Source organism: Gavia stellata, chromosome 6 (genome assembly GCF_030936135.1).
Source record: "Gavia stellata isolate bGavSte3 chromosome 6, bGavSte3.hap2, whole genome shotgun sequence".
Taxonomy (NCBI): domain Eukaryota; kingdom Metazoa; phylum Chordata; class Aves; order Gaviiformes; family Gaviidae; genus Gavia; species Gavia stellata.
The window spans coordinates 10,140,407-10,165,988 of record NC_082599.1 but is presented as its reverse complement, the minus strand read 5'-3'; the positions used below and the strand labels follow the sequence as shown (position 1 = coordinate 10,165,988).

The 25,582-nt window shown below is 36.5% G+C and overlaps 1 protein-coding gene across 1 annotated transcript in view; it reads left to right on the top strand.

Moving 5' to 3' along the window:
• Window positions 1-25,582, top strand: part of LMBR1 (limb development membrane protein 1) — a 71,233-nt gene that overhangs the window by 30,163 nt on the left and 15,488 nt on the right. Inside the window, exons 6-9 of the mRNA XM_059819119.1 lie at window positions 20,211-20,337; window positions 20,760-20,828; window positions 23,295-23,359; window positions 24,515-24,587. Of these exons, the coding sequence (XP_059675102.1) occupies window positions 20,211-20,337; window positions 20,760-20,828; window positions 23,295-23,359; window positions 24,515-24,587 (334 nt within the window). The remainder of the gene's footprint in view (window positions 1-20,210; window positions 20,338-20,759; window positions 20,829-23,294; window positions 23,360-24,514; window positions 24,588-25,582) is intronic.

Below are 25,582 nucleotides of genomic sequence, written 5' to 3'. Positions count from 1 at the left end.
TTTGGCAAAGCAATTTCTGAACAATAAGATGATAATGATTATATTAATATGTGAACTGAAGAAATATAATGAAAAATTACTATAATGGGAGGCACAGCAAAATGAATTTCAGATTGTAAGTATCAAATAAATTAAACTGGAACGACTGTCTGGGGACCAATTGTAGCACATTTTCATTAGTCTTTATCATCCAAATGATTACACTTTTGTTTTTAATGATAACTACACTTGAGGGAATGACAGTTATTAGAAAGCAAAGGATTTTGAAAAGTGGTCTGAAATCAGGAAAATGAAATGCATTAAAGATGGTTGCAAAAGACTATGAGTCATTGGTTCGCATGTAACGTAAATCAGTGAGGGGATAACTGTGTTGGGAAGGAAAACATACTTACTGGTTGCATTGACAGGAATTGGCATAGAGACAATGAAGCTGCCATTTTTGTTCTTGGTGGAACTGGGGAAGACTCAGGTGAAGTACTGCATTCAATTTGGGATTTTAGGGTTCACGTAGACACATAAGAGAGAAAACAGAGGACAGCAAAAAAAAAAAAGATACTTAAAGTACAGCATGAAGGAAAATGTTTAATTAAGAGAGAATAGTGTGAAGAAACAGAGATTTTATTCTATAGCTGAATCTACGGGGAGATTACATGGACTGAGCAATATAGCTATGTCAGAAATGACCTGCAGGACCCAACCAAGATGGTGTGTAAATACTTGTTTGGTTTAGCCTGTTCTGAGCTCCTGGATGCTACTGCAGGGTTACTTTGTATTGACCGAACTTTAGATGTATCCAAGTTACTTCAGTTACAAGTTTGGATGACCAAGCTAATGAGTTCAACTTCCAAGGAGTTTGGTGATAGGCTACTATGTTTAACTGTACTTATCCAACTTGTCTGGAGAACACTCTCTTCTCCTCTTCTTAGTTCTATAGATACCTGAAGTGAAGGAAGAAAACTTTTAGCAACTCATTTTGTCCTTTCAGTTTTCAGGTGGAGGCCACTCCATTCTCCTTTTGACTCTATCTAGCCATAGCTAATGTATATCTTTTCTTCTAAAAAATAAATAAGTTAACTGATTTTAGTGGGGTTTGTTTCTTGCAGTCCAAACAAAACCAAGGAGTCTCTCCATTAACGTACCATATACGGTATTGCTGGTGTCCCCTTGACTTGTAGATCCCAGCTGCGTTAAACTTGCACTTTACATAAAACTTTAATAGTTATAGCATAACTTTTAAACTTATGATACTGACTATCAATAAATCCCATTCAAGATAAATAGGATCACCATTACATGTTTACACTTGGAAGCATTTGTAACTCCAAATGAGATAGAACCATAATCTGTCTGCAGATGTCTGGGAAAAGATGATTGTTGGTGCTTTGAAATAGTTTTGCTTCTTCGTGGGGGTAGATGAGATCAGATTTTTAGTATGAAAACCCACCTATTGTGAGGCAGAAAACCCAATTTTGGGATTTCTTTGTTACTTTGACTACTCCTGGAAGCCAAGTGTGATTCTTAGTACAAGTACTGAAGGCCTTTGTCCGGTCTTTGTCCAATGTCTGTTATACCTGGCTGCTCTATTTAAAAGTATCCGAAATGGATGCAGACGTATACTGAATTGTTTTACCAGCTTTGAGTGAGCCCTGAAGCTGTTGGTAAAGATGTAGGAATTGTAGTCCATTTTAATACAAACATACCTTGTCTTTAATCGCCTTTCTAAGAAAGTAAGTGGCAAATGTCACTTCTGGACTAAGTTGATAGTTAAAATTGAGTGTGCTGTTCTGTTCAAATTCTGATGCAGATAAATGATTCTATTTGCAATACATACTGTGTGTATATATATTAAAGAAGTACGTCACATAATAGGGTGATTAGAATCTGGGAAAACTTATGGTTAATTGAACTCAGGATTACATGTAAGCTTTTCAGTTCTAGAATCCGTGAAGGGTACTTCCCATCTTTTTTACTTTCCTTAGGTTTTGGCGCATTGCTTATCTCTTTTCAGAGAAAATTTTGAGCCATGATTACTTTATAGAATTCTGGTACTTCAACAAATTATTTTGTCTTTGATTATACTTGTACAAGTTTTTTTTTAAAAAAAAGTCATATTTTGTCATTCATCACATCAGACTAATGGGCCAGAGAGATAAAACATCATTCAAATACCATTACTGTTAACTGGCAAAATCAGATTTTAGTGATCTCAATTTAGAAGAACATTTCATACATTTGGCAAAACTTGCAGCATTTAAGAGAAGAGCGATCTGCTGTAAATGTGAAGACATTCAATAAGGAGGTTTGGCACAGGATATGTAATCTTTAATCTTTCAGTTGGGAGTTGGGTACAAGGAGTAGGGAAAGCAGTTGATTCTAGATACCCAGCTCAGCTCAAAATTTTGATAAAAAGACTGTTCCAGTGGAAGCTTTTATGCAGGTTGTCTTCAATTTGTCATAGAATTACCTTCATTATAATTAATAAAAAGGTCACTTGAGATTTAGGTGTGCACAGTCAAGATGTCTATTTGAAAGTGTTCACGTAAGAATTACTTGTTGGATTTTAATAGAAGTTCTGACAGTGAATGATTAAAAGAGGTTCAGTTCTGAAATTGAATGGATTTTTAAATTTTCAGTTAATGTCTTTGTTCAGCTTAAATTGCGACAGTAATGTTAGTCATTATTACATATGGGCCTAACCCCCAAAGTTTTTAGCCATCTGTTTGAGTGTTTATCATAGATTATGCTACAAAACTTGATTTTATGTATTCACTGTAATGTGAACTTTTTGCAAGCTATGATATTTCAGATAGCTTATAGGTTACTCTTAGGAGCTTTGTATAACTTTTCTTTCCATGTTCTTGTAAGGAAGTATTGTCCCCTTAACTGTTTGAGTTTCATGAATCAGAATGGGTTTGATTAACCATCTTCCATTTTACTATGGCTTTTTTTCTTGGTTGCTAGTATACTTTCTAAATGGCACATGGCCCCTCTTATAGACTCTTTTCGATTCCCCAGGGCAACAGTTTAAAACAACCAAGGACTTGCATATTGTGCAGAGGAGAGAAATACGGAAATTAGGCACTCACCATGGACGGATGCAGTGTTGTACTGAAAATCAAACTGATTCTCTGCCTAGTTTTTAATTAAAACCACTATGTTAATTCAAAAAGGGCATTTTGGGCCTAAGGGGGTTGACCATGCCCTTTTAAAGAGCTTAAGTGCTCTTTGTTGCTATAGTTTATTTCCATTTAACAGCAGTTGCAGACTTCTGTTATCACAAACATAATTATTAAAACAATATTGGAGGTGTATAATATATGTATGTGTATATGTATATCTTTATGTATATATGTACCTGCCATGTGTGTATTTATGCACACATACGTATTTTCATGCACACGTGTGAATTAGGTTTTTCAAGACTATTGAAGTAGTTGGAGGTCACTGTGATACGTTACCTTAGACAGCACTATTAACTGAGCTGTTGGAGTACCTGAAGTAACTTTAATCTCCTGCATCGGTATTGAAAACTTTTTCATATCTTTCTATAGTTTTCTTGTCTTCCTTTGTAGGGTCTGTGCATAAAGTTATATCTCTTGTTTAGAATCTCTTTCAGTTCTTTGTCACTGGCCTGCTCAAATTCTGTAGTACAGTTATGAAACAAAGGTGTAAACCATGTTTCTTAATGTCAGAATTAACCTCATTCTTTATCATTCTCTCCAAAAAAGGAAAATCGTGGTATTTGCAGTCGAGCGTCTGTAGTTCACAGTGCTGGTGTTTCCATGTTTTTACAAGATTACAGACTGCACAGAAAATTACGTGTGCTGCTGTGTGAAGGAGGCAAGCATTTTTGAGGAGATAATTGCTGTACCTTTTCTTGACCTTTTAAAATATGCTTTCTCTTGATGTAACTTTAACTGAAATTTGTATTTGTTTGAAGTTGACAAAGATAAAGATGTTTAGGAGTAATTTCCTTGTAAGAAAATACAAATAGTGCGATTTACCTCTGTGAGAAACTGGAATAACTAGGTATTGCATAATCACGAGTGTAGAGTTTTAAAAAGGCTTTATGAAGTATTTTACCTTAATACTGATCTTTGAACTTGAAGTCATGGCATAAAGTTTAACATGAGCGACAGCAACATCCTGACCAATTATCCAAATTATCCAGACATCCCAAAATGTTCAGAACACAACACACAGAGTCTGTGGATTAAGAGGTTAACTCCTGGAACATCAAAAGAAGTGCATGATAATAAAAACAAATAGTACAAAAATTTGAGGTAACTTCCTTGCTTAATTAATTAGGTAGACCAGGTGGAAGCGAAGAGGCCAGAGCTGGTGCTCAGAATGTCTATAAAGCTGAGCAACATGACAGCACAATGGAGGAGGAACAAAGATTTTTTTAATATACTTCTATCCTGTGTCACAGTTTGAAATTGTCCTGGTTTATGTCCCTTTTGGCAAACTTACATAAAAGTGACCCTGTACTGTATTTTATGACCAGATGACTTTTTTCCCAGTGGCTAATTTGTATCAGACCCCCATCTTAAAGAGACACAGAAATGAGTAGGAAGTCCAAGCCGGTTTGTCTCAATGAGCTTTCATTGCATGCTTTCATTATTTTTGCTCGTTTTTGCCACTGATCATCCATAAATTGTTGGAAATGAGTGATTAAGGAAGTGCTGCTTAGTGTTAGTGGCACATGCACATTCTTGGTATGTTTTTTGTGGGTGAGAGGAAATCGCGTACTGCACAAACAAAAAGGAAAACTCCTGCTGGGAACCTTTCAAGGAAATTTAACTTGCATAATGTTTTGATCTTGGTGTTTATTACAGAAAATAAGAGTAATATTTCACCAGCTATTGTTATGTGTCAGCTAGTCTCTCCATCTGCTTGCCTTTCCTTGATATCTCTTCCCAAATTCTCATTGAGTTTATTTGAATAAAAACACCACTTAAAAATGTAGCAGTTTATCATACACTTAAGGCAGGTGAGATGGGCCGGTGTTCAGAACAGTTTATTGCATAGTGCTTGCTACTGTATAAAGATTTGGCTGTCATGACTGCGAAGTTCTGCCTGTGTTAGCAGTTGCAGCTTAGCCTGTGCAAGTAAAACGTGGTGTGTAGGTTCCCTTCCAAATAGTGAAATACAGTTGTTTCTGCTGTTAAAGGCAAATGTCTTCCCTTCCCCTCTTTCATTGGAGCATGGCTTTTAAAAATGTGTTTTGTAAATAAAATTACTTATTTGGACAGGGAGTGAAACATTGAAGCTTTGCAAAAGTACAGTTGCTAGCATTTTTTGAAACTGCTTTTTTGCTGTAAAGGTAAGCTATTGTTAACTTGCTGAGCAGCCACAGTGTGTGTGTCTTCCATCTCCTCAATATTTGAGTTGATTTGATCCACTATATTTATCAATAGCAATGATTTTTCCTAGTCATGTCGCTATATACTAAGACTGAACTAAGCTTAAGTTTCTAATGTGTTGTGTTGCAGTGCATAGTATTTGCAAACTCTAGGTAACTAAACGTAGTAATGAAAATAGACGGAAAGTAAACCTGCTGCTTTATCCTTTCTTGGTGGGTATGGAAATTCTTAATCTCTTTATTTTTCAATGTAGAAAAGCTGTAGTCCCCAGTTTTGCTGTGTGTACCAGTAGAACTCTGGTACAACTATAGGTGTAGAGCACTGTAAAAACATTTTCAGTATGTAATGAAGCCAATGTAGGTAGTATGTCCAAAGTTAGTTTTGAAGTATTTACTTTTAGAAACTTTTTTGCTAACCTCAAGCAGTATTCAATGGAAAGCTATTGTTCCTATAATACAAAATACTGGGGGAAGTGGCTTGGAAATCCTTTCCAATATGAGATTATCTCTAATTAAAACCAGTCAGTTTTCTAAATTTGTCTTGATTTTTCTGGAAAAGTGATTTGGAGAGTGCAAGAATCTTGAACCTTGTTTGGAAACAGCATTTGACTTGGTGTTTTATGCTTGCATGTACCTCCGGCTGCAATACCCACAGGCCACTGTGTGTAATGGCTCACCAAATAGTCTTGAGGTACCCTGTTAACAGTGTATGTTTATTTGGCATTTAAGCTCATATTTATTTGTCTATAAAATCATTCAGCATGAACTGTGACTTTAGTGCTCTGATCTCTATGAAATGTTTACTAGTATGTAACTGAATTATTGTACATTATATTACAACCCATTTACTCATTCCATTAGTAATACCAGAGACAAAAGTTGTTTAATCAGTCACATCAAAGGCAGCTGTTTGTTTTTGTATTTTTGACATAAGCTAACATCTTAAGTTCAGATATGAAGTCCAGTTCTTTAAACTGGAGTCATTTAAAATGACACCACTTAAAATTTATTAGACTTTTTTTGTTGTTGTTTAGAAGCAGATCCTGATTATTCTGGCATTCTGACTTGGCAAGTAGCTTGATCAGGGTTGTTCCTCCTCCCTATTAAAATAAAAGCATACTTAACGGACAGTTACACACACCCATGACATAATCTGTAATATGTAAGGTGGATAGCGAAGGACTATATTTAATGGTAAATCTTGCATTAAGAATGGTGCATCTCTTGACTCTTTGTATGTTTCCTGCTTCCGGTGAAGTCTCAGAAGTGGCATGTACACAGCTAAATGTAGAGTGTGTTTATAATTTGTACCATAGAGGACAGGCATGTCTAATATTAAATTTGAGAAGAGCTTATAAAATGGCAGGCAATGAAGGATGAGAAGGTTTAGCATACTTGTTAGCATGTCACATTGACAAGGGTCTACACTAAACACTGAAAACATGTTAAAATTACAGCTTTACACTACCAGGCCCTTTATTTGCAGCTCTGCAGAGGAAGAAAAATTCTTACCTTACAGGTATATTTCAGCAAATTAGTCTGAAGAGTTAGGTGAGTGTATGGCCTGCTTTTGAGGACCTCTGATTGGAATAGGTAACTATACTGTAGATCAGTATGAGATGAAAATACCTTTGTCTGTAAAAGTATTGCAGGGATGTCTGTTTTTACATGCTTTCACAATGACTGTATGACAAAGTTAAGTTAAAGGCAGTAAGAACATGAAAATTACTATAGGTAGGTCAAGAAGAGGTTGGGAATGTTGGTTTTATTGATTTTTGTATTACAAAGCCTAGACTTCAGCATGCATAACTTTTTTTTGGTGTTTGTATTTAGACATTTAGAAACAAAGGCTATGCAGGACAGGTAAATAACACGCACATATTCTTCAACTTAGGGCCACATCATGTTTCAATGAGTGCAAGATAAAGAGAAATTCAAGAATCAGTGGCTAGGAGAGAGAAACTTGTGACTGTTGAGGAATAATGGCTTGATGTGAATTTGGTTTTGTAGATATATAAAAGATTTTATAAGGTTTTATAAGTCGTCTTGCTTAAGTCAGTTGGGGGCATTATATGCAAAATCTGTCCTTTTTATTTTACCGTAAGGAGATCTATGGTTTGTTGAATATATGTAACAGTTCTGTATCTGGGGACAGCTCAGGGGGAAATAAGTGATGTTGGTTGTTGCACACATTGGATCAAGATGTGATGAGATGTGATCTGTGCTCCATTTCATTGAAGTATTTAAATGTCAGTTGGTTGCTTCCATAAATTAGAATGTACTTCTTTTAAAGAGGCCTCGGTGTAAGTTACAAAAAAAAATAAATAGGCTAACAGGAGATAAGCTAATGGTATGGTTTATTCAGCATAGCTTTTCTGCACTACCTGCCTCACTGATTTCATTAGCTGAGCAATGATTCAGCCCTTCTGTAGTAGTTTATGGGGTTGAGATTATAATTACTTTTTTAGCAACTCTTTAATGTAGGTAGAGAAGCAAAATGCGTCAGGTTAGTCTGTGTTCTTGCAACATTTTCATGTATTTGAGCTATGGAAATTAGTAGAGTAACAAGGTGAAATAAGGATTGTTAGTAATATTGGGGTAAAAACACTATGCAAAGAAAATCCCAAACACGCTTAGTGTTATTTTAAAATGTGGTTTTCTGACCATTACTTCTCTAGCATAGTGTGAGAAACTGTATTAGATGACTGATGCATTATGAGTGGGTAGAGTCGTCTGTAAAACTAATTAGTTTTAGAAGTTAGTACTGGAGCGTTAGTTATTCCACCTCATCTGAGCCAGGAACAAAATGCATTGCTGAACTTTTGTGCTTTCCCCACTCCTACATCATTCTGAACTTGTACATTTCTGCTGTATTTATATTTAGCATGCTTATGGTTTGTGGAATTTCCATAGTTCTTTGCTAAAAACTTTAACATGTATCTGGAAGCCTGCAAATGGAATAAGATGTGAATATTTTTCTCTGCTGCTCTCTTAGTAAATTGAGTGGTTTTTTTATGTTACAGTTTTTATTTGTTTTTAGGATAGCTTATGGAGTTCTGCGTGAGTAAAAATAGACATGCTAAATATTTCTACTACTTGTAAAGTGTACAGATGGCACAGCTACCAATACTAAGCTTGAATCTCTTCATTGATCATTGATGTAAACTGAAGTACTGGATTCTAAAATACTTTTTTCTAAGATATTTTCTTAGGCAGAAATGAGTAGTCCTCAAATTTTGTTTGGATGGAGCATTCTTAATGCCCTCTAGAGACCCTTCCGTTTGTGGTAGATGATAGCTGTATATCTAAAAACACTGAGATGTATTTCTTAATTTTTTTTATTGTCAGTTTCTAACAAAATTCATATAACTATTTCATTGAAACTAGAAAATTTTGCCATCCTTTGGGAAGGAGGGAAGTATTCGCACACGCAGGATCCCTGAAATGGCTGTGATTCGGGGGATCTAGAAGCCCCTTCTCTTAGTCAATGGAAAAAGGCAGATGCCTCTAAAAATTTGGCATGTCTGAGGTAGAGGCTTCAAGAAGGCAATGTGAACACCTTTCTGTCTCAGTATTTGGGTTTCTTTCATTAAATGGTAGGAAACATCAAGTTGATCTGCTGCTGTTTTTATTTGAGCACGGTGATTTGTTTTGTAAAAGTGGCTCTTTTATGCATGAAGAATATTTTTATTTAGATTTGAATATTTTCACATTAGTCTGTGTTTTCATTTGAGTCTTCACTGGCATCAAATAGTGACCTTTCAGGACAAGCAAAAACTTTGTATCTATTTTAAGTCTCTTTATGCACTTTTTTACTTTATATAAATATAAAAAGACTTTACAGATTTAATAGAAATGTAATTTTAATTCACAGAGAGGAAAATTGCCATATAATTTTTATTGCTAGTGGCAAGTTTTAATATAAATATCTTAATCATAGAAAGACATGAAATAATAGGATTCCTTTTATGAAATGAGGCTTTACTAGATAAACAGCACTTCCGATTCCCTGTCTAAAACCAATGTTTTTATCATTAATACTGATAACCAGCAATGTGATATTTAGACCTTTAGTTTATATTACTTATTTAGTATTACTAGAAATATTCCACATTAAGGATTGCTCTATGTTAAGAATTACTTATTCTGAATTGACAATGCAAGGAAGAAGGAACTAATGCCTCTGTAGTGAGGATTTGTAGGGCAGCCAACAACTTTATTTACAAAGGAGGGGAAGAAGGAGGACCAATGAGTTTGTCTCCCATCCCTGGCCATTTTCCCTTTTTAATTTTTAAAAAAAATTTTTTTTGGTGTAGGTTTTCAAAGGATTTCCCAGCTTATTAAAAGGAGCTTCTAGCGGTCTGGTGGTTTGGCCAATTCCTAGAAGTGTGCTTTCTTATTGATCTTATTCCCCCGTGCAGGGGGTTAGTAATAGACATTGACACCAAAAAAATTTCTTGTTTCTCTTTATTTTAGAACTTTAATAGTGACCTGTGTGCTTCTACGTGTCATTTGCTTTTGGGAACTGTCTTCATTGTTTCTTTCTGCCAGAAACACAATCACAAATTCCAAGTCTGTCTTTATATTTTTGCATTACTTATCTTAATCCTCTGCCAAGCTACAAAGAAGTTGGAAAATATCTATTTATCTTCCTGTCACTCCAGTCTAGCAGGAAAGATTCTTTCTGATCCAAAAGTAAATGATTAGAGGGAGACTCACAGTGTCAGAAATCCCACAGCTCCCATGTTGTTGCAGGTGGCTTTGGAAAGTCTGGGAAACTTGGTAGGTGGAGGGAGTAGAGCATCTAAGAGCTAATTAGTGAGGGCTGGGCTAGCAAATGGAACAACAGAGGAAACTTGTAGGGGAAAGGGGTAGCATTGGGACAGTCATTGTTTAACTATGTGTATCCTTTCATTTCTTACCTCTCTTCTCCCCAAAAGGTTTGGGTTGTATGCTTTTACTACAGTGTCAACAGATCTGCATCTGTCCTTTTTAATAAGAGCTTAGACATAATCCTGTGGGGGTTGGTTTTTTTTTTTTGCAATAGTTTCTTTCTGCAAAGGAGGAAAGGGCAGGCTGAAGCAGGGTAGTCTCATACATCTGACAGCTGTAGGCTGTAATTATTTTATTCCATCTAGTAGGTGTTCGCATTTTCTCTGATATTCTGTCTAGCTTTTCCTTATTTTAAGAGATTGGCATGTCCTCTGTTACAAAATCTGGAGGGAATGTTTTTCTGATATACTATTTCTATGTTAAATATGCAGGAATGATACCTAGATGTGGAAGAGCCAGTTGTATGGTCTTTCCTTAGGTAATTTGAATCCATGTATTTGAAGCAATGCCTTAACAGCTAGGCAATAAATGACTGTCACGTTATCATTCTCACTGGAGTCTGTCTTGTATTGGATGATTAAACAGATCCTAGGGAAAAAAGTGAGAAAGAACTGTTTTTATCCCAGTTGTGAGGCTGCAAGTCTGCAAGGAGTCTGTCTTGGTTCTTAGGTTATTCAGGGAGTTATTTGCATGCAATGATGTCAACAGGAAAGTTTGACGGATATGGACCCCAAAATACACTATAATACTATGGCTTGGGTACTGTTCTGGGACATGGGAGAAGAGGGCCTAAGTTTTCTTTGGCAGAGAAGTCTCTCCAGTGGGTGTACTGCATCCTGGATAGTTGTCCTCTTCACCAGTCTACTAAATAAAGACTTTTTTTTTGACCTCTAGTTGAGTGATTTTGGTCCTTCATTTCCAACTTGGCAGGCAATGCTTATTGGTACATGTTTTCAGCTAATACCCAAAGAATTAATCATATTTTTTCATCAAGTTCCTTTAACTTTCATTTTGTTTTTCTCTCTCCAGTTCTTAGTTTCTCTTTGAAATTTCTGGATTTTGTTATTTATACTGTGTAACTATTAAATTCTATACAGTTAAATGATTTCCACTGTGCAAATGGAAACCACTGTGAAATAATTTGGGAAAAGATACTAACACAAAAATCAGCTGAAAGTTGCTGGGAATGTTTTGTGACTATGAATTTTTAAGATTTGTATTGTGTGGAAAATAAATACAAACTTTAAAATACACTCATGTTGTGGTGGAAAGTGTTCATTTTAATCTTAAAATCTCCATAGGCTGGAAAGATTCTGTGAGGGAAGAGGTGGTGTGGGAGAAGACGCAGTCAGCACTGGTTACAGACTGAAGTCGTTGGTTCTTGCATGGGCAAGGAAACTTTTTCTGATTGATTGAATCTGATGCCTGAATATATTGTTTCTTGATTAAAATTTATTAGCTTGCTCTGTGGGGGTTCTGAGTCATTGGCGTCTACATTTTTAAGATGAACTAACTTCTCCGAAAACTACAGCTTCTGGTTTTGACTCAGTAATTTGTGGTAGTCTCATAACGTAATGACCCCTTGACTATGTATCAGTGTGCTAAATGTAGTTTCTGTTTCTGCACTGCCTTGAATAGGTCAAAACAAAGATTGTTCAAAGTATGGTTTCTAACCATAGAGATGGTTAGAATGCTTGAAGCTGATCTCTTCACTAATGCTCACAACTTGAGAAAGAGGGGGTATCACGTGCTAAAAATGTAACTGATGTTAGTATAACATTCCTGACCTCATACCTGCTGTAATTCTCCTTCTTCTTTAGTGCCTCCATTTATTGTCCGCAGACGTTAGTGTGCATGTTTGTTGCAGTCAGCCTCTCACTGAACAAATCTTAAGGTTACTAAGACTCGTTTTTGTCACGTGAAAACAATGGGATTCATGTGTACTTTAAATGTGCCATGATTGCAGAAATGTTTCCCAGGCTTTCCCCATGGGTCAGGGCATGGTGTAAAAAGTAATGTTTACCTACCTTGCAAGAGGTCAAGATGTCCAAGCAGAACTGTGTACAAATATTTAGCTCCATAGAAACTTTGTTAGGACTCTCTGGTTTTGTCTGTAAGATGTTGTAATTTTTACTTCATTGCTAATAGGTTTTTTTATATTTTTTTTTCTGCACAACTTGCAACCAAATTAAAATGTAGAATTAACAAAAGCCATACCACGTCGTACATTGGTGATGTAGTTCCAAAAATGCCCATCTTACAGGAGCTAATAATGCGTTCATCAAAATCACTATAGCCAGGTGATGTTCCCGCAAAGCAATGCTTTTTCTTGAGGTAGGGGTGGGGCTGTAGTTCTTTTGGTTTTAGCAGTAGTTTTGCATCTTATGGAAGGAGAAAATAACATATTGCAAGTTTTTCTACTCCTTCATCAGTGTTAAAACACAAGAACTCTTGGTAGATATTATCTGTACATGTATGTTGAAATCCTTACAGCATTAGAGAGCATTAAAAATTATGCTTAAATTGCTGGAAAATAATATTTGTGTTCCTAATCACAACTGGCAGAGCAAAAATTGGCAACAAATGGCTTGATTGCTTTCTTTTATGGAATCATTCTTTCCCGAAAAGTAACAGCTTGTGAGCTGGAGGAAGGAGTGGTCAGCAGGTTTCTTGCCTATGCACTGTCCTTGTGAGTCATTGTAGTCAGGAGAGATGCCTGTGCTTACTGCTAGTTATGCAAGACACCTGAAACCTTGTGGACAACCAGTGTGCAGAGCAAGGTCTTAGCTTGTTACCTGTGCTAGCTTAATGGCAAGGCATTTTGTATCGTTACATTTAGATAGTTCAAAATAGTTACAGAATTTCAAATGGGGAAAAAAGCCCAACACTTCTTACTGTCTCATTATCAAGAAATCTCCCTTTTCCTTATTGAAAAGCTGTAAGAAACTATCACCAAACATATGTTCTGTTATAAAGTGAAAACCAGCTTCTAGGTGTTATGTGTGAACACACATAGCGGGAAAAGTCTTAATGTGTTGCAACTGGCATGATAGTCATCCTGCTTAACACAAATGTACTGGGGAGGAGAAATGGTTTCCTTAGTAATTACAGTTTTTGACTTTCTTGTATGACAGCCGTCATCTGTTCAGGACTGTTGTTGCCATTAGCACTTCATTGGGCTTTTCAGCTGAATAATCACCTTTTTTTGGCCATGTGCTGTTTCTAATATGTTTTGGATATTTATCATCCAGGATGACTAATTCTGTTAATCATAATAGGAAAGAAACATGGTAAGATTTTGATGATGCTTTCCCGAGTAGCAACTAAAAATTTGTCAGAACACATCTAAAATAATTAAAACTTTTCTTGCTAAAATTAGGCTTTTCTGGAAACATGAACCCTTAGGCCTGCTGCTCCAGGCAGCATAAGTAGCACAGGATTAAACAATATAAAAACTTCAGAATGTCTCAGCAATTGAATTTTAAAGTAGAAGTCTGAGAGTCAGATATCTCTAAGGCTGTACAAACCACAAGATCCTTAGAATGTGTTTGTAGGACAGCTTTTATTTGTAGGCATGCCTTGAGAGCTTGAAATGCTCTTTTTGTTCACCTTTTTTATTTTTTGGGGTTTTTTCCTAATCATTAGTGTACAGAGAAGATGACAGATATTAATAGGCTTCTGGCAAGTTCCAGGCTGCTGCGATTGATGTGTTAAATATTTTTTTTTAAAGGAAAGATGTTTCACTTGGTTAAGCGCTCACATTAAATAACTGTGTGGATTTTGAAAATGTGCTGTGAGTAAAAATGTAGGTGAGTTGTTGAGTCTAAACTGTGAAACTTTGAAGTTTAAAAAAAAAAGGGGGGGGGTGTTAGGGTTATAATCTGCCAGTCTTTTTTTTTCCCGTTTTCTTGATAAACAGTTTAATTGTAATTTCTATCAGATTATAGTAATTAGCTTCCAAAAGTTTTTGTTGACCATATTTTTTTTTTATCCTCCACAAGACTCTCTATGTGTCAAGTTGGCCTGTATGATGCCAAGCTTCTGCTTGCCTGCCAATAGGGAACCAGGCGGGTAATTTACTTTCAGAAGTCTGTTTTGCCTTATGGATAATCTGAAACTCACTTGAGGAAATTGCAAGCTGTTGGATGTGTTTTGTTTTCCTGTTTAGCAGTTACTAAAGATCATCTTACGTGCTTGTAATGCTGAAAGCAGTGACATTTGATGTTTTATTCTAGATACCTTCATGGAAAAAGACTTTAAAATTGAGCTACTAAAACTAAAATCATGGTCCAGCAAGAGAAATGCCACCTTCCTTCAAGTTGTGGTTCATGCTTCCCAAAGGATGGCCCTAACTGAGTCCATCCTGGGAACAACATACCTCTCATTTTCGGACCTACAGAGAAATTTACGTATGAATTGAAGGCCAAAGATCAGTTTTTCTTTTAGCTTGTGTTATTGTTGTCCCTTTCCATTTTGCTCTTTTTGTTTCGCTTCCAGTTCATCTCTTTCTCCTTCTTTTTAGTGTTTTATAGCCTTCCCTCTTCTCTGCATATCCCTGGGGAGCAGGAGCAATGCCAGCACCTACAAAAGTGAGGATGCTTTCTGAGGTCCTTCTCTATAATAAAAAAAAATAATCTGTTCATGTCATGCTTGTTTCTTGCGATCTTCAGGGAGTGCCTGAAGAATGCTTCATCTATTTTCTTTGAGGACTATGTGTCCTGGTTACAGATTCAGATTTTCTAATCTTCTTGACTAGCAAATAATCTTTCTAATCCCAGGCTTTATTCTAGACAAGTTTTTTTAAAAGGAATATATTTTTTTTCTAGGTCCTCCTACTTCCCTTATTTCTTTCCCACTTCTTGCTCCTTGTAGACACAAATGTAAGCTGAAATCCCAGTGGTATTCTTGGTGTATAGCAGTGGAAGTATGAAAACCCACCACTTTAACATGTATTTCAACTCCTGATGTATTTCTGCAACTTCAAAGCTCAATTACATTTTGTGTAGTTTTTGTTTTTATTTTTGCTATCTGGTATTTGCAGCACTGTAAGAAAGATTTTCAAAGTCTTGGTGTGTGGTTTTTTGTTGTTATCTCTGCAACTTAACCAGCATCCCAGCATTAACTGGCCAAGAGAAAGTAATGGATTTGACCTCCTTAAAATTGACATGCTAATAGAAGTACTGCAGGGGTCAGCTTGTCTTACTGAAAACAAAGCAAGTGTATTGCTGGAGCTCACTCTTCTCCTTTAGAATTGTCTTATCACCATATTTTAAAAAACAACACAATTTAGCCTGAGATGGGGGGGAAAATTTTCAATTATTTCTAAAGGCTATGGCTGTGTTCATCTCATAAGTCCAAAGCATGGGAGCATTATTTAAGGCTGTGTAGTTAATGCAGTACTGAAATCTGAGTTTGATATTTTACTTGATAGTGGTGTCAAGGTTGTTCTCCTTATGCCCCCCTTAATAAGCTGTATAGACATTTATTATGTGTTTCAGTCTGCATCTTATGTTTGAATTCTTCTTAAAGTACTAGAACATAGGATAGGTGCAAACCAGTCTTTTTTTCTGCCCTGTGTCAATACCCTGGAGGTATCCTTCTGGTGCTTTACTGTGCAATCCGTGCTTGGTTTGGAGATAAATAAATCCCTCCTCCTTTAAAACAGGTTAAACTGCAAGTGGGATTGCATTAAAATAATTCATAAGACAGTGAATTAATTGTGGTATATGCATTCTGTTTGTAATGAAGGACACCTTAAGAATGAAGTAGTATTTGTGTTATCAAATGCAGGTTTGAAAGTTGAGATTTAGAACAACTTTCCGAAAAACCTGATGCAAGCTGGTTGGTTGTATAGTGCTTACTTTCCTTTTTCTTACCTGTCAGAACCATTAGGAAAAGACAACTAGATGAAGACTTGGACAACTTAATTTTCCTTCTCGATTACAATATGTAAAGCTAAAAATACATTGTATTTTCCCATTCCTCTTTCTTATAGTCAGTTTAGTTTCCATGGGAATGTTAAACAGTGATCATAGGAGCTTATGAGGCAATTTCTCCTGATTAAACAACCAAACTGGAAAACTGATGTAAAAGGTGACTATTCCCCCTTCTTCCCTTACCTGCCTCTGTATGCATACATACATACGCACGTGCACACACTTAACTTGCTGGGTAGGCCACCTCCTTCCGTTGTCTGGTAAAGGTTTCCTTTGTTTCCAGTTGCATACTGACGATGAGGAATCAAAGAACTCTTCCAATTGATTCAAATGCAGTCACTTTTTTGACACTAAGATTTAGTGCTGTACGACTATTTTTCCTTGCTTAGTTAGGATGCTAATTTGAAGTAGTCCTACATATCTACAACTACATGTTTTTTCATATTGTACTCATTTGTTAATTGTGTATTCAAGACAGATACAATGGTGTAGACTGAATATGAACAATAAATGTACTCTTACAAGATGATTTGAAATCTCCAGTTTTAGATGGGATTGTTGCTGTTTTTGAAGATGGCAGACTCTAATGCTCCTTCTCACACAAAAAAAATGTGAAGAGTAAATGGATTAAAAAAAATGCACCAAGTATTATGTGAAATAGAAGTGGCAGAATCTTTGGTGCCATGAAGATATGCCGTGACGTTTGGTTCATCTAAGAAATCTGAGTAATGTAATGGGGCTGTGGGAGAGAAGTGAAATGACTCAAAGAAGAAACGTTAAGCCAGAACCAAAATGTCAGTGAAGAGGTTTTTGTCAGAAAAAAAAAATAGTCAGTATTGAATTTCAAGGTTTATTTGCATAGTTCTGCTTTCATTGAAATAAAATGAAATGTTGCTTGTATTTACCTGTGTTTTCACTCTGTTCTCAAAGTCAGGAGTACAGATTTTTGCCCAGCTCTTAAATTAGGGATGTGACTAATGATAATGTTCAAGCCTGAAGTTTTTCACCTGAACAAACAAAACTACCTTCAACAAAAATAAGAAGTACTAATGATGTCCAAAGCTCACTTTTTTTTTTTTACAGTGAGGGTGTCTGAGCACTGGCACAGGTTGCCCAGGCAGGTTGTGGAATCTCCATCCTTGGAGGTAACTGAAAAGCCACCTGGATATGGTCCTGGGCAACCAGCTCTAGGTGGCCCTGCTTGAGCAGGGGAGGTTGGACCAGATGACCTCCAGAGGTCCCTGCCAACCTCAACTATTCTGTGATTCTCCGATTCTCCAGAAATTTTCTGTGTGTGCGTTCACGAGGGGGAAATTCCATACCTTTCATTCCTTATAAATAGCAGCTATTTGACAGGTACACTAATGTATGTAAGTATGAACTAATGTGTCTGGAAGATTAATGTTTTAATAGGGCACAGTCTTACAGGTGCCTAATTGAGATTAAGTATTTACCTATATGCTTTAAGCATCTTAATATTTTTTTTATCCTGGACTATTACCAGGTATTCATTAGTGCCTCTGACAGAATGTTCCTATCTAGTCACTTCAGTGAAGTTCTTCAAAATATTACTATTTTACTATTTTTTAACTGATCATCAGTGTGTGAATCCTATTGTGTGTGTGTGCGTGCTGTGTAACATGAATTGTTCTGCCCTTAGACTGAACTGTCAGTCCTGCTTTTCAGTACGTACACGAGACTGCAGTATTGTTGATGTATCACATAGGTGTGGAGATAGTGTAACCAGTGAGAACAGAAGGAGATTGATCTCATTTTCTGAGAATCAATTATTCAAACTAGCATGGAAACCAAAAAATGGGGAAGGCTCATTAGGCAGCTTAACTGGATTTTTCTGGAGTTAGTGCCAATGGTACTTTTGGCCAAAAGCAACGGTTACCTCCGAGTACTTGCTGTGGTCATCTCTCTTTTTTTGAGAGTGTTATTTGTGTTGTCCTAATCTTACCTGTCTTCAGAGAACGCTTGTAGTAAATATGAAAAAATGTTATTTACAGTTCACTGTCTCCATCACAGTGTATTTCTTGTTTTATCTGTTTTGACAATTGTGCTACTCCATCCAAAGGAGGAGGATTTGGTGTTCGGGTCGTCCTGTTAAATGAAGTATATTCCAGGTTTGTCCGGAAGAATCTGCTGCTGTGAAACTTGAAGTCAGAGAGGCTGAGGTTTGTGTGTGTGTCTCATAGTAGGGAAGTAAGGGATCCACTTTCTGTGGCTAAGGCTTTCAGAAACCCAGAAGGTAGCTTTATATTTTCCTCTGCCTAGAAGAGGAAAGGAGTCTTTGAGGGTTCTGGAAAGCTTGAAGCAGATTTCTGTGTATGCATCCTTGAACGTTCTGGGTTTTCTTCTAATCCTGTGACTTTCTTCTGTTTTAAAGTGAATGCTCTATAGCAATGCTCAGTGCTTAGGCTGTAATCTGTTTGTTTCCTGGTATCTTACTGCTCAAGTTCAAAACTTTTATATTAAACATGTGGCTATTTAATCTTCTAATAGATGTATTTGGCTTTGATACTCACCTTCAGAATAGTTCATGGAAGACTGAAAGCTAGTTTCTGAGCACTACAAAATAACATTTTAGTAACTTTTAACAACCTCAAAGCCACTTTTACTGTACACAAAATACATTCTAGCAGTAAATCTATATCCTATCCATACTACCTTTAATTTGAAATTTGGTGTTTGAGATCCTTTATGGAGTTGCACTTAATCTGCCCACTGAAGCCTAAAGGGGAGTTTTGCGAAGGTCTCTTTTTGTCTGGTTTTTCCTTCGTGCTACCTTAGCTGTTCAACAGAGAACTAATGGCGGAGAGGCATTGGTGCGCTAGAAGAGATCAATGCTTGTGGTTAGGATGCCTGAGTTCCTTGCTTATGGTTGGATGCAGTGGTTATGTAGGGAGCATGATTTTCTGGGTAAATGTCATGTAAAGATTACCCTCTTGTGTTAAGCAGTGAGGGAAGAGGTGGTAAAAGTAGGCAAACAATAAAGTAAAACAAACTTTCTGCTTTTAACTGCAAAGTAGACTTTTCAGTGGAATATGCTCAAGTTGGGGTGAACCTGTGTGAGAAACAAGAGATTGAGTTTGCCTGTGGAGATGTATACTGGCAAATGAAGAAAAAGAAAAGTAAAATTGTTATGTGAACAGCAATCTGATGGTCCCTTAATTGCAAGGATGTCTGAAGAAAGTGTCCCAATAGTTCTGTTGCTTGAAATTAGTAAAATTAGTGTTAAAAACACCAGTAAAAAACCCGCTAAATGTGATTTTGTGCATTATTTGGTATATTTACATTTGCAAATCTAACAGTCAACTGTTAGAGCGTTGTTACATTTTTAGAGTCAAGAGCAAGTGCTATGGTACAACCTTGTAGAGCTGTGATTTGTGTGTGTTGCAAAGGCAGACGTACGTGTTCCGTTCAGCGCGGAGCATGCAAGGACGGGAGGTAATGGATGCGGCTGCAGCAGCAGCAGCGTGTGGGCAGATCAGAGCGAGCAGTACTCCGGCCGTACGCTTGAGGGCTCTGAAGACTGTGATGAGTGGTGCAGAAGCAATTGCAGTTGAAGAATGTATTTTAACTAAATTGGTGCATTGTACCTTCGCAGGGTTTAATGCTTGCTGGGCCATTTGGCTATTTGCCATAATTGGCTTTCCATTCCCTTGATTGGAATCATAGATAAAAATTTGCTAATCCACTTTCTTTGCTGAAAGTATTAGAAAAGTAATCCATCTTTTAAAAATGCGCACAAAATCATATGGTATAAAGAATACTTTATGGAATAATGAGATTAATGAGAACTGTAAGGCATACACAATTTAAAACATTTTTCTATGGTTTTAAGGGGAAAAACGCAATCTGGACACTATAAAGCCCTAAGTACTTCCTTTTTTAATGTACTGCCTTTTAAATATGCATTACATGTTATGCTTTTGTCTACATGATAAAATGTGAGTATATATTTAGGAAGAAGGAACTGCTATTTATTTGTACTTTTCTTATGTTTGAAAATATCTGATTCAAAGTTCTTGGCTGTGTTCTTTCCTCCCTCTCCCCTCTTCTGCCCACAGGGCATCAGAGCACGCATTTTGGAAACCCTTGTAATGCTTATTCTTCTTGCACTGCTTATCCTTGGAATCGTATGGGTTGCTTCAGCACTCATAGACAATGATGCTGCCAGTATGGAGTCTTTGTATGGTATGGAATTTAAAAAACCACCACACTAGTTTCATTTTAATTATGGAAATGGGTGTTTTCAATTAGATGTATTTCTAATAAAGTGAGTGTTGCACAGGTTGTGAAGAAGCTATATTAATTTAGTCAATACCATTTTTTCTGTTAAATCTGTTTTTAGCATGCTTAGAAGTTCCATGCTCATGTGGACATGAGGTATGTTAAAAACATGTGACTTAAGTGATAAAAGCTGAAGATTTTTTTTTTTCAAGCTAAAGTACTTGGGGATTTAGTTGCCTGCAGGATTATTAACTGACTGATTCTTAGTTTATACTTGAAAATACAGTTGTTCAATCCTGAATGCTTAAAAGTTAATTCAGTTGTGTTTGTGACATAAGCAGCCTATTTGTAATAAGCTAAGGCTGTGCTCAATATTTTCTTTACAGACCTCTGGGAATTCTACCTCCCCTATTTATATTCCTGTATATCACTAATGGGATGCTTGTTACTTCTGTGTAAGTATTTTCTTGATTATTCCAAAAGATGAATTTTTAAAGAAAAAATTAAAGGAAACTGTTTTTATTATGAAAATTAAGATTGTGAAAGTTAAGAGTGTGAAAAATGTTTTTCTGTTTTTTTTTTTTTCATTCTTAAGTATAAATTTAGACATAAATTTGTTAGATTTGGGTTCTGAAGTTTGTGAACAAATGCTACCTTATGCTTCCAGGTTTTGAGGAACTTCACACCTAACCGAAAATAATATCAATTTTTAACTTTTTAAAGCAGGTATTTGAAAAACAGGGACTCCATTCTGCAAAGAAAAGCAAAATTTTTAAATGAAATGTCTGCAGGAGGTCAGTAGTATGGAGAGAAAGTTACTTTGGAACACTTAGTTTGTCCTATATTTAGTAAATGATCCTTCTTCCTTTTTTAACTGAAAATCTGCCTGTATAGACAGAAGTTGGAACACAGTGCAGTTAGCTTTCATAATCACCAAAATGGTATCTGGCCAGTATGGAGGTCAGTTAGAGGTTGCATATATAGCAAATGCAGTTAAAAACTCCCAACCTTATACCATCTGGTTCCAGCCAGAGTTCAGTCATCCATGCTTAGGGGAATAAGAAAGGTGATGGAAGGCTCCAAATCCCACTTATAATTTCAGCCCCACCCTCCCCAAATAATTTCTAGAAAATTACTGGAAGGGGGACAGAACATCTCCCTTTCTAGATTATCGTGGTGTCACCTGTTCTCCAGGCTTTGTAGGTTTACGGCTAACACTTACAGGGCTGTCACTGTGGAGAAAGCGTGGGGAATAACAGTTTGAAACTTCCTTAAAACTAAGCAGATCTGTCTCTGAAAGGTGTTGCTCACAGAGACCTTGGTGAATCTCCTTAAGAATCTCCACATAAAGAGAACCTAAATCCACTTTAATGGTGGGAGGGAGGGGAAGGTAAAAAAAAGAAGTGGTTCTGAATGTCTTATGTAGGCTGTCCAAGGGTGTGATGCAGAACAATTGCCGAATGTTTTAATGGGGAAGTTGGCTTACAAACTTCCTACATCTGTCTTGCAGTTTGTTTCAATGGGGTTGAAAACATGAAGTGTGTTCTGGGGCTATTGTAAACCAGTTCACCAAAATAAATGGGATTAAATGCCGATTTTTGGAAGAGTTATTTGTAACTTATACAAGCAAATCACTGAAGTTATTTAAGGCCTTCCAAGCCGTTACATCTGTGTAGCTGAAAAGGCAGCATACAGCAGTGAGAAAGTGGTAGGTGCTGGGGTAGAGCTTCATTAGATCTTCAGCTGTCTTAATTGCTGAAGCAGTGTATGGGTAAGGCTTACTGCAGTGGTGATTTGGAGCATTGCTTTCTTTCTCTTTTCTCCTTTGCTTGCAGGCTTCCTCCGTAGTAAAGGAAGACTAGCTTAAGTTAGCCTTTTTTGAATACTCTTGTATTTTTCCTGTGATACATAGTAGTAGTAGTGAAACACTGTTTAATAAAAATAAATGTAATCCTCACTATAAAATCTTGTGTGTTGCTTCTCCTGTTTTTGACAGCACCATTTTATTATAATGGAAACTATAAATGTATGTCCTCATCCATACTGTTACAAATTCCTTCCATCTCCTACATACTTCAGTGTTTGAAGGCTCTTCTCCCTAAACTGTTTATTTTTACTAATAACTTTCTATTATCCTGGTTTGAGCCTTTCTCCCAACAAACATATATGCACCATACCTGCAAACTGTCACAGGCTATGATCAAAAAGGGCCAATTGTTATTTCACAGAAAAGTAGTTTAAAATCTGGTAGCTGAGCCTACTATCAACTGAAGTTGCAGTATAACTTTCAGAGCAAAGCAGCTTCATGCTCTCTTGACCTTACAGCTATACCTGGGCTAATAGACTAAATGTGCCTGAGATGTTCTCCAGTCCTGTGGCCAACTAGTGTCATTCCATCCCTGATATTGCAGTTTGCAGAAGGTGACTGCGTATGTATTGCCTCATGATAATGGTTCCTGGACTGCATGAACTCCAGAACTGCACCTGGGAATTGTTTGGGAAAGTGCTAACTGGCCCAGGGCAAATCATGCCAGGGATAGTTGTAGCAATTTACTGGTGTAGACAATCAAGTCTTAATGCCCAGGAATGTATCCTGGCACTGCTGAATTTACTGGTGTAGACATAGCCTCTGGTGCCACATGCTTTGAATAAATAATTACTTGAACAAGTTTAAGATAGCTGATTATAGGGTCCTCCTTGTTGACAAAAAATTCAGTTATGCTCTTGGAGGGGAGAGATGCCTGTCTGGTTCAGAATTCATATGATAGCAATGTGTTTTAACGTTCGTGTTGGAGTTTGAAGCTCTCGCAGACCTTCAAAACCATATTTGGTTATATGTGGAATAGCACATTGAGCATCCAAATAAAAGTTGGTCTTTAACTTACAAATCACTGTTTTGCATAATCTTTCTTCCTTTGCAGTATGCACGCCAGTGGGACTTTCACGGATGTTTACAGTAATGGGTCAGTTGCTGGTGAAGCCAACAGTAAGTGTTACACAATTCTGTCCTCCTGTGCTGTTAGAAGGTAGAGTGGCATTAGGGTACTTTATTTTAGAATGGTTGCATTTCTACATAATTCTCTCTTCAGTTCATCAGAGTTTCTATAGTCAATATTTATGTACTTGTTTAAAATTCTTAGTATAGCACAAAAGCCCGTGTTTTTTTTCCACAGAAAAAGGCTTTTTTAACAGTATAGACTTCTGATTTTCCAATTTCTGTAACTGCTATTAGTATTAGTATTTTTTGCCAGTATTGCCTACTATGTCTCTTTTGCAAATGCCTGAAAAGTGTGGGCTTGTTCTGAGTTCAGGAGTAAAGGATACAAGACCAAAATAAGGGATGACAAGAAGGGTACCTGGGGGTACAGTTAGATGGATGAAGCGTAGGTAGTTGGCATCTGTAAGAACTTGTTATACACAGATACTCTACTGTTCTTTTACTGAATGCTGTGAGGGAAGGGAAAAGCTTGTACCATATGCAAGCGCTCTAGTGACTTTGTCATGTTTCCTAGTTTGTATTTACTAAAATTTGGGTGCATTTAGCTCTTGCATTCCTTTTCATTAGTCAGTTCAACCCTGAAAATACAAAGAAAATATATAGTGTTTTGCTATCTGTAAGCTTTAAACTCAAAGCAACTGATAATAAGGTAGACAGACTTCATTTATTTGGTTTTAGCTTCCGAAAGCAATTTATATTTGCTTGAAATACTGACTTATGTGAAAAGTCACTTTTCAATATACTTTTTCAATATCTGCAGTTATTTTTGTTTAAATCAAATTGAGTGTGGAGGTTGATAGGTTGTTAATTTTTTCCCTACAAATTATTTGAGTGATTTGAGTATATGTCAAATGTACTGTCCCTTCCCCTGTTCCCTAAGTCTCTTTAGATTGAAACTGAACATAAGAGCTTTAACCTGAAATGAAAACTTAACAGAAAGTTGGCTTACAGTAAAGAAATAGATCTGTAGCAGAATGGAATAGTCTTCTGTTGAGTTCTTATTTGTATCAGTATTGTAAAGTTGTAGACTGTATATTTAGAATACAGGTTACTAGAACAAAACAAACCTGAGTAGATTAGTGCAGTCAGAAAAACAAGTGACTCTGATGCTCAGTCAGTTCTTGTTTCTGTTTCCAAATACAGATCCTTGAAGACCTAGATGAGCAGATGTATATTATCACATTAGAGGAAGAAGCAATTCAAAGGAGGCTTAATGGTATGCTTGTTCTGATACTGCTTCAAATACAGTATTTAGAGTAGAGTGGTTCTGGTCATGAGTATTGATCTCACTGCTACATAGCCTCTTCTCTCAAAATAGAAAATTTCAACATCTTAGTGGGTAACGAGTATTATAGGCTTACCTATCCTTGCTCACTGTGGTGTTCAAGGTTGGCTCGTGTGTGTGTGGTTGGCTTTGTGTTGATTTTTAACATATTCACATGTTAGAGCTGATGAACATTCTGAGACTGAGAAAGCAAATTGAGTAGTTGACCAGACCCACCACCCTTACTGCAAAATAGTTTGGATTGGTAAAAGACTGTATTTTAGCCTTGTCTGAAGAACAATGAACTTACATTAGCAAGAGGCTCAACTTCCTGCGTTATGAGTTTTGTTTTTTATTTGGAGGATTTTTTCTGTTTCAGTTCATTATTATTTAGAATTTTAGGAAATAATTCATTAAACATCAGAGCAGTCCTTTATATTCTAGGTGCTATTTGGTGAATTTAATAATTCTATTAATGAATAATTACAATGAATACAAATGTTTTAGACTTCTTGTATTTAGTATTACAATTTTGCACTTCTTGATAAGGTGTTCCTGTTTTGAAGCATTTCAAAAGCAGTATGAACCTTTGGCTTCTGAGAATATTGCAGCATGGCAGGCACCAATTACAAAAAGTATATCAATTCCATGAATCTGGACATCACGTTGTACAAATTCTCTTCTGATTTGCTTTTAACTGCATGGATAAGCCATCCATCCACAACTTATACATTTGCTTCAGGTTGGAAAACCAAAGAATATATTCATGTCATGACACATCCACTGTTGTGTTGTCTTATGACTTATTTTAGCCTTAATTTTCTTCATTTCCTGCCTTTCTCTCTTACTCTTCAGTCTTCTGTCACATATCTCAATCTTTTCTTCTTTCAAGTCTCAGGAAGTCTCCTTTGGAAGTTGCGTGGTCAGGGAAAGTACCTTTGATAACA